At 42.4% G+C, this 10,108-nt stretch overlaps 1 protein-coding gene across 6 annotated transcripts; it reads right to left on the bottom strand.

Moving 5' to 3' along the window:
- Positions 1 to 2,915: 2,915 nt before the first annotated feature.
- On the bottom strand, positions 2,916 to 10,040 carry LOC119332163 (nuclear poly(A) polymerase 4-like). Of its 6 annotated transcripts, none has more exons than XM_037605336.1 (12): positions 9,583 to 10,040; positions 9,412 to 9,489; positions 9,136 to 9,243; positions 7,110 to 7,172; positions 6,861 to 7,022; positions 5,864 to 5,977; positions 5,697 to 5,759; positions 5,293 to 5,622; positions 5,053 to 5,217; positions 3,693 to 4,622; positions 3,528 to 3,564; positions 2,916 to 3,325 (listed from the first exon to the last, which is right to left on the bottom strand). In XM_037605336.1, the coding sequence occupies exons 1-11, from the start codon at positions 9,658 to 9,660 to the stop codon at positions 3,559 to 3,561; spliced, it is 2,097 nt and encodes a 698-aa protein (XP_037461233.1). In that variant the 5' UTR covers positions 9,661 to 10,040; the 3' UTR covers positions 2,916 to 3,325; positions 3,528 to 3,558. The 6 variants fall into 6 exon arrangements, with proteins under 6 accessions (XP_037461233.1, XP_037461232.1, XP_037461231.1 ...); XM_037605335.1 differs by having other exon boundaries at positions 2,916 to 3,431; XM_037605334.1 differs by having other exon boundaries at positions 3,528 to 3,573.
- Between the last annotated feature and the right edge of the window lie 68 nt (positions 10,041 to 10,108).

Consider the following 10,108-nt stretch of genomic DNA (forward strand, 5'->3'; position numbering starts at 1 on the left):
ATTTCTGTGTTTTCTTTACTGTTAAAAAAACCTTCTAGTGCCAGCCAAGCCAGCCGGCCCAACAGCCAACTAGCCCTACTGTCGCGGCCTACCTCACCAGCCGCCCGTGCCCGAAACCTCCCCGGCTCGGTCGCCCGCTACCCTCTCTCCCTCTCTCTCACACCAACATGTGAGCCTCGCCCCATCCCTAACCCCTCACCCACGGCACGCCACACTAGAGTGCTCCGGAGCACACCGTCACCCTGATATCGCGACCCCGAGTCGACCCCCTCCCGAAGCTCATGTCCTATAAGTAGCCCTAGACATGCTCGATCGAACACCCCTAAAACCCTACGCTCAACCCTACCCTAGCTCGCACCTCCATCGTCCTGATCTCATCTCTGCCGCCGCAGTTCGTCGCCCTTGTCATCGTCGGTGAGCCTCCCCTGTCTCCAAATCTTGTCAGCTGGACCCCCTTAGCCTTATGCATCCATGTGACATCGTTTTGCCCTCTAGGTTGCACCAGAGCCGCCGCCTCGGAGATTGTCGTCCGCCACCAGAGTTGCAGAGCACTGGGCTCTGCACCTCAACGCCCCGGTCGCCCCCGTCTTCCCCGACTGACGCAGAGGCCACCCTTGACCTCCCCTCACTCCGTCGCACCCGCTCGGCCACTCCACCGCCTCCCTCGACCGCCGGAGCCACCGCCCCGTTCGACGCCCGAGCCGTCGCCGTCAGTCGCCATCGACCGCCCTCTGTAAGCCAGCGCTCCGTTAGATCGTCGATCCACGCTCGGTGATTACCCTTTGGAGTCGGATGGACTCGCTTATCGTCTGCGCTTCCGCATTAGTTTTTCTCATGAGTTCGTCTTCGATCGAATTTATTCTGATGTAATAAAGACTCTATATGAGAATCGTGTAATTAATTAGCTGTGATTAAACTTTGATATCTTCATCAATGTATTGTGTGTGCCTGCATGATCTTGGGATGGTACAGATAGACAGAGACTTGACCGATTTCGGGTCGGATCGCTACAATCCTGCCTTAGCATTAAGAAGGAAACGTCTTGCAAATCTTATAATACAAAGGTTGGGAAGGTATAAAGGGGTCTTGAGAAACGGGAAAAGAGAGTAGAATATATATACATAAGAGAGTTATCCCCACTGACTTATTTATCTCAACATGCAAGCATGTCACCTCACCATACAATTATGAAAAGGAGAAGGCCAACCAGAATATTCAATCATGCATGGGAAATTGTTTTCCATTCAATTATTTAAAATATTCAAAATAATGTAACAACTATACATAATCGAATATAGTAAATCATATGTATTTTTGTTTTTGCTTATTATGTTATCAACTCAAATTTTCATCAACCAATTCCCACGGCAACGCACGGTTACTAAGCTCCTTAGGAATAAAGGCCTTTGAGAATTTCAAAGTTATCTTCATATATTCTAAAAAATGTTCACAAATTTTTAATAAAATCATTTATGCATTTGAAAAAATGTTCAAGAATATAAATTGCATTCTGCATTTCAAAATTATTCGTAAATGTGAAAAACATTCACGAATTAAGTAAAGAAAACAAATATAAAAATGAACAGGAAAGTAAAACATGACAAAAAAAGGTAAAAAAAAAAAACTAAACGAAACTTTCCGACAACTAGACTAACCGACCTACTCTCTTCGTTCCTAAATATTTGTCTTTCTAGACATTTCAAATGACTAACACATACGGATATATGTAGACATATTTTAGAGTGTAGATTCACTCATTTTACTCCGTATGTAGTCACTTGTTAAAATGCCTAGAAAGACAGGTATTTAGGAACGGAGGGGGTACATGACATACTCAATAGTACCTGCAGGGATCCGCGTTTGCCCGACCACCTCCGCGATATGCATGAAATACGAATATCCTTTGGGATAAAGTGGAATTTACTTCCAAAACCAAAGGACAGTGCCGCAAAGCGCGTGTTACCTCTAGTCTCTCTCTAATCTAGACCTACAGTGAAATCCATCTTGCCAATTTGTGGCGGGTAGGGATATATGGGGCATGTGAAGACTCAAATTTCCCCAAGGAGAAACACGTGGGAAACCTGGTTTGGGATTGGGAGATTTAGATTACCGGCTAATTTCAAACCCACGCAATAATCAGGGGTTAGAAAAACGCGAAGATCATTTGGAAGCCGATTTTTCCACTTTTTCCACCTTTAATCAACATGCAGTGAGTAGAACAGCTGATATCAATCCCATTGGTTCTCTACCTCCCCAATTTAGTATGGCCCCACCAGCAGGCAAGGGCTCCAAAGATGACGCATTATTCAAGGTCACTGTCCCATCTTCAGAAGAATTGATTTGATTTTGCCTCGATGGTGCTTAATAACGCAAACGTTACATGTTTAATTAGCCCAGAACACAAGAGGTTTTCCACACAATTAGTCATGCTATTTATTTGTTGCATGCAGCAAAGAAAGAGGCACCATTGCAACATGTTCAATTAGCCCAGTCCAGACCACAAAAGGTTATTTATTTGATGGCTTTGTTTACTTGGTATCTGAAAAATGGGATAGTAGCCTTTTATAAAAAAACTGAGGGAGTATTAAGTTTTCTGACTGTAGAAGAGAAACCATGTAGGAGAGAAACAGCATGTACTTCCTCCATTCCTAAATATAAGTCCTTTTTAGAGATTTCAATAAAGACTACATGCGGATGTGTGTGTCTATATATATATATATATATATATATATATATATATTAGTTTAGAGTGTGATGTGAATTCACTCATGTTGATCCATATGTAGTCCATATCGGAATATATAAAGGACTTATATTTAGGAACAGAGGGAATACAATAGTTTTAAAAGGTGTTATCTTGACAGATAACATAATTACCCTAACTCACATGCAACCCGCCGACTGAACATGAAACAAAAGATAAAAAAGCGAGCTATGCCAAAGTACAAGGAACCATCTTGCAGATCTTATATTACAAAGGTTGGGAAGGTACAAAGGGGTCTTGACAAACAAGGATTAGTAGCACATCTCTCTCTAATCTAGACCTACAGCGGAATCCCTGGGACGTAAACAAGTCCACCCAAGGAGACTGCTGGAGCTCGATCCATACATTAGGGCAAGCTACACCGCAACTCCAGAGAATCGACAAATTAAGCTGCGGAGCGAGCTGGTTCCATAAACGAACTTGCCACAGATCTAGACTAGAGTTGGCAAAGATCTTGCGACCTTCCATGAAAGAAACTTCACTTGTTTGTTGTTTTTGCCATGCCATTGCCAGACATGATTTTACCACCATCTTCCTTCCAAGTCCCCAGTGTTTGCAGATCTGTGTCGAAAAGGAAAGTTTGTGAGTTGAACAACTTACCAAAGGGACACCAGACCCTCCATTCCAGCCGGCTCTGGAACCTCATGCTGTTGATGTCAAACTAACTCTGCGCAAAGTAGCAAACAAATACCAAACAGCAGAGTATAAAGAAAACGGAGCAACATAGATACTCAATGTATAAGGATTGAGTTCAAGATCATGCCTCAATGACGACTTCTGGGATCCATCTGACTTCACACCTGCATAAGCTTTAGAACCCACTTCAATCCCATTGTTCAGCTTTATAAACCAAATGAGCAAAATAAAGAAGTTCAGATCATATCTGGAAACAAACGCAAATCATTTCAAGAAGGAAAGAACGCGAGACCTCTAATTCTTCAGGGAGGCCGCTCTGAGGAACTCCATTCCCACCAAAGTGTAGATTTTCAACAAGGACATTTCCCATGTCCTTTTCTGCAATCTGCAGTAACTCTGCATTATTGCCGCCAATGCTTTCACTTCCAACAAGCTCCAAAACGACCTTCTCGGCAACACGCTTTAAAGTTGTACTCACTGCTACGGTTGGAGCAGTGCTGTCCTTGACAGGTGAAATACAATCGACATGCTTGCTAGTTACGTCATCAGAACAAACCGCTTCCATTTTCACACACTTGGAGCCTGATGCGACTGAATCCAAGCTTTTCTCAGATGCATGTGATGAACTTGAACACTTTGTTTTATCTCGATTGCCACTGCCAGGTGAATCCTGACTCCCACCGCTTGCATTAGAAGTAACTTTCTGTTGGCTGTCACTTCTGGGCTCATCACTAATGTTGCCCGACCGAGGTGATAAAGTTTTTGGGTGAACTGGGCTGATTGAAGCCCTCTTAACAGATCGGCAAGGTTCGGTATCATCAATCCCAGTAGTATCATGCTTTCTCTTCAGCTGGCTGTCTGGAGATCCAGTCAATGCGCCATTTGCAGTGTTATTTTTATCAGACTGGTGTTGATGGTTCACATGCCTTTGGGGACGAGGTCTCTTGTATCCTTCTGGAAACACATAAGCTGGAATCTCTTTCCTCCGAACATGAGAAACAGCCAACTCCATCCCAGGTTTCCAGAACATATACATGTTGATCTCATGCCTGAACTCATCAACTGTTCCACGAATATCAAACTGCTGACCTTCTTGTATTTTCACACCTTCTTTCCTTGATAAGCCCATGAAGAAAGCACAATGAGCACACTGTCTAGAAGGATCTGCATACTCATATGGGTATGGATGGCATTGCAATTTCCCATAGGTGTCCCGTTCAATCTGCAAGTGTCAACCAAAAACCAAAGGCTAAAGAGTCAATCATCAGACATAAATAGTAAGGACGCAACCACCACAACAACAACAAAGCCTTTAGTACTAAACAAGTTAGGGTAGGCTAATAAATAGTATAAGAACGCAGCTGAAATTAAAACACGGGCTGCTTGCTGTTTAAAACAGGCATGCGAATTGTCACCCTACAAGTTCCCAACTCAATTATTAATTTCCACTCTAACCCTCCATTATAATTGTTCTGCAGTTCAGACAGGCTTAACTTTACATAACCCAAGAATCAAAACAATGCAATGACTCCCAATCTCACAACCAGGAATCCCCGTAACAACTCCCCTGATGCAGTATATATAGCCTCAAAAGGAAGTGAACTTATTACAAGCTGTGCACAATAATCTGAGCATAAACAACATACTATTACCTTTAAAGTCAGTTGCCTCAATCGAGACTCGACCCATCCCTTCCAGAGTCTGAGATCTGCATCATCCTCAGCGATGATGTCAACTTGCAGATAATTTTTATACGCCTCAAAAAAATTAAAAGGCTCAAAAAGGGCAGACCAACTAGCCTTATTCATCTCAATTTCCTGCATTAAAGAGTATATATAGAACAGTCAAAATAAGCAGTTGGTGAATAGTAATTATTGTGCCAAAGAAAATACCTGGCATATTTTATTGCCAAACTGGAATTGTTCTATCATAACCCTCAGCGTGCTCGTCGAAACATTATAGCTGGAGTTCATGCATGGATATGCTGGAGTGATAATTGGCATATGATGAGTTCTGTCACGAGGATTTTTGCGTGGATCCCACACAGGAAAGCCAAGTTCCTCCTCCTCAATGGCACAAAGCATCACTGGAGTTGGCCAGCGCCACTGGGTAAAAACCCTGAAGAATCTCGAGACCAGCATACTTGGCACAGCATTAGGATAGAGCTGGCAGACTCGTGCAACCAGTAAAGCCCAATTCACACCTCCAAGAAAACCAGTGACCTATCAAGCCAGATATTAGATTAATCCTAGCAATTCATAGAAAGTTACCAACATAATAGTAAAACCACACTTACATTAGAGTAAACACCTCTTCTTCTTGCCCAGTGCTTTAAACACCTTAGTGTTGTTCGAAAGCTCTACAATAGAAGTATGTATATTGTTAACATTGCCATCCTAGAAAACAAAGATGAAAAAAAATGTTCGAGTAGAATAAAAGTAGATAATAGTTCCTCCAGTCAACCTCAATATTCGGAACAAGCCTAAGAATTTGGTCAGCCACTCTGCAGCCAGTAAGACTACGAACAGTTGCCTCATCAATGTCATAAAGCACTGCTTCCTGAGAGATATCCAAATCCTGCAGCAACATGTCAAGACAAAGATGCATCTCTTGAAATATTCAAGATCAATATAGGCAAGAAGCAGGAAGTGGACTTCTAAGAGTATTTCCCTTCCACAGTTTAAAGAACACAAGCGTGAATGGAATTAAACAGCTGATAATATCAACAGCAGAGGACGAGTTGCAATGATGGCTGTGAATTGTCCTCTAATCACCGCAGGACTGTTAGTGAAGAACTGTCCCAAGTAGCAAAAGAAGTATCTTTCAAAGATACAATTTTGCAATATGCATAAGAATAAGGAATTGGACGGTTCATTCTATACAACTCCCTAGAGCTAAACAGAAGGAGTTCTGAAAACGACGACAACTGGGCTTTACCGTGAGGTCAGCGGACAGGAGACTAGTGGACAATGATGATGGAAGTTCAAATGTTATTCACCACAAGAAGTTCAACATCAAAGAAGTTACATTCACATCCAAAATAATACGAACACTGCAACTTCAATATGCTTGCTAAGAGAACTATTTTTCACAGTTTCACTACAAAATAGAGGCCTTTGATATAACTGCTCTGACACTAACACAGATGTTAGAAAACACTACAAAATCAGCACAGAAGTAGAAGTAGATCACACTATGGATAGCAGAACAAACCTACATCACACACCTACAATACTAGCACATCAAGCTGACAACAGGGTCTTTGTGATTACTACGGAATACCACAGAAGAATTAATCCATCAGGGTCATAAGGCAGATTTAGGAGGAACAGACATCAGGATCATAAGAAAGGCAGATATTGGGAGGAACAGTACTAGTTCATATCCATCCTTACTTAACTTGGTATGAATCGAGAAACAAACAAATGCATGAATATATTTATAGAAAGTACAAACTTACAGATGGTACTACTAAGAGAGAAACGCTGGCATAAAGAAGATCGATGGATATCCCATGGAACTTAAATTTCATCACAGGTACATGTGCATCAGGTACAGGTTGCAATTGAGACACTTCCTCCGTTTGTGCTAATATGTCATGCAGTACAATAAAGAAGTCCTCCTGTGAAAAACTACTATTGTTAGAGAACAACAAATGCTATAGCTAACACAAAAACTACAAAGGAAGCACACAACAAGAAAATATTACCTCGCGATTCACATATGAAGGTCCAACACATAGAGTATCGATGTCAGCCCCAGGTCCATGGACCTATTAAAACATAAGTGTCAAATTATGCACAGGTGGATAATTTTATGAGAAGAGAAAAAACATTAACATGCGATATAACAGTAGGTTGCAAAAAAGGGTTGAATAGCATATATAATACAAACAAGAAAATTAGATTATTCAATGGAACATGAACAACCTGCACAAAGAATTTGTAATAAGCAAGCACCACAAAATGAGATGCATGCACATCCAGTAACATAAAATATGCTGTAACTAAACAAAAATGTGGAGAACCAGTGAACAAGTGTACATAATTATCTCTAAGTTGCAGATGTCAGAGCTCAAATCAGTTGGGGAATATGTGAAAAGATGACAAGGAACGTTCATAAGAAAAATTAAGGCAATGCAAGGTAAAAGAATGAACAAATTAGCAACAGGGGCAAACATGAGCATGTGTTTTTTTTCTTAGTAATACAGGCTTGAACCAAGTGCAAAGCAAACCAAATAACTTGTAGCTGAATGGACACCAAAAGCACCATGCTACCACGCTAAAAAAGTGACATGTACTCCCACAAGCCAGAACGAGGAATAAACTGACCATGTAACTAGCAACCGTAAGGGTGCTTGGCTTTCCTGCGTTCCTATGTCTCTTTAAAAGAACTCTTAATACTATTTGGTTAGGCTATGTTCAAGGTTTCCAATGTAGTAAGGCGTCTTAAGGCGATCAACCCGCGCCTTAACGCCTGGGCGCTGCCAGGGCACCTTACCGCATAAGCAACGCTCACCTTATGGACACCGTAAAACATGCCTAAGTTCACAATTAACTGGAAACCTCCCATATAGGGCAACTAAAATAATATTGGTAAATATTAGCGCCAGACATATTTGATTACAAATGGAAGGAATATGAACAAGAATAGCCATCAATGTTAGTTTCAGTCACGGCACACAAAAGAAGGCAGTAAGCAAATGCCAGAAGCAGAACAAGCAATTTAGATTCCCTAGGAACACACATTCATCCATCTCCAGTGCATCCATCGGCCTACAACAAAGATTTTACAACCTATTACTGCCGCCGATGCCTATTTTAACAATGGTCCGAGCTCCCCATAAGCTCATTTTGTGCTATGGTGTTGATCATAAATGAGCATGCCGCTAAAAAAGAAAAAGGAAATTCAAGTGTTACAAAACAGTGAGGTCCAATTGACTAGGGCATGGGGTGGACATAAAAATGAAAACTAAACACCAAACCGAATACACTGGACTTTCCAGTTAATTTGGTACTCGCCTGGAATTTCAGTAGCAAACTGCGGACAAACAAATTGAATTTGGTCACTTCTGTAGTTTAACTGAATATATAAACCAAAATTAATTAACATGAGCACAAACATGCTGTTAATTAGCGCATCAGTAAAACAGAGCAGGCCACCAGCCCTTCAAGGCAAAAACCATCATCAGTGCTCCATCAAGAAAAGCACACAGCAGCAGCTCCACTGCTCAGAGCCCACCATCTCCAACTGGACCCCAATGCCAAACCCTAGCTGCCAGCTCTATATCCTGGTGTCTGGCATCACCTACCCCATTTTGCCAACATCAAGCAAATTGGTGAGATATCTGGATCTCGGATTCTTTGTTCGATTTGGTGCCCACTTCCATAGTATTGTGTTCTGTTGTTCAAACAGATGCAGCACATATGTTATTTTAGTTTATACCAAAATAAAATCAGTTTCAAGTGTTGGACTTAATAGTTTCCATGGCTTGTTCAGTCATAGTTTATCAGAAACCAAAATATTAAAAAATGCTATATAACAAACCCAAAATGCCAGTTTAAACCGAAACCCCATCCCTACTGATGCAAGCAATCATTCAACTAATCATCAAATGGAAACAAAGGGAGCCCAACAAACAGTGCCGCTTTTACTGGCCTGATAGGTTAGAAACTTTTAAGCTGTAATATGCACGGTAGAGGACGGAATTTCGTGGAAGCAACGCATACACTTACCCCTAGACGGTATGACCCAAAGGTGAAAAGCACGGCATTTGCCTCTTCAATCATTTGATCAGTATATCCTCTCTGACTAGTTAACTGTTTCACCCAATCTTTTACAATCTGCAAATTCAAACAAGGGTCTTGTTTAGCAATAAACAATCTATCAAGCATTGTTTCAATCAGTAAGCAATGATTAGAACAAAAGAGTCAAAGATTCACAGAAAACTGCATGTCTCTTTTATATCGTACAAAAGCAGGCAAGAAACCGCGTTGCGAGAGAGTAATCACCTTGTCAAGCTCCCCCAGCACCTCCTCCCGCCTAGCAGACTCATCGGCACTTTCATATAAGCCCGCTTCAACCAAGAACTGCAATTTATTGTAACAGACAAAACAGTGAGTAACAAAACATCTTCTTCAATGGAAACAATCAGTAAAGTAACCGAATGAGTAGCTACTAACCTTGTTCAATTCAGCCGTCCTCTGGACATCAGCATCCAACGGCCCAGCCAGCGATATTGGCTTATTAGAGGTCGCCATTTATCGCACAAAAACGGCAGCACCTCTAGTCTAAGATAATGCAACTAAGTAACCCTCACCCCCGGACAAGCCGCCTTCGGGACAAAATCTCAAGGAACAGGAGACGCCAAATCGCACAGATCGGCACCTCGAGGCACGAAAAAGGGTTGGCAAAATTCAAGCCGAACCGCCCAAAAATCGAAGCTTTTCGCACGAAACCGAGCGGAGCACGACCTGCCTCGGATGAACCCAGAGCCCACGGCCTCCGCCTCTATATTGGCCCTCGACGGAAGCGGGAGCACTAGTCGGACACGACCAGGGGAGTCGTGCGATACACGGATCCAAACAACAAGGACGCGGAAACCTTCATCACCCAGGAAACTCCCCCCCCCCACCCACCCACCCCCCTGAATCCGAGCCCCCGGCCGCAGAATCGCCCCACGGAGCCCGACGGGATCGCGCCGCCCGG

The sequence above is a fragment of the Triticum dicoccoides genome, chromosome 7A, assembly GCF_002162155.2.
Source record: "Triticum dicoccoides isolate Atlit2015 ecotype Zavitan chromosome 7A, WEW_v2.0, whole genome shotgun sequence".
Taxonomy (NCBI): domain Eukaryota; kingdom Viridiplantae; phylum Streptophyta; class Magnoliopsida; order Poales; family Poaceae; genus Triticum; species Triticum dicoccoides.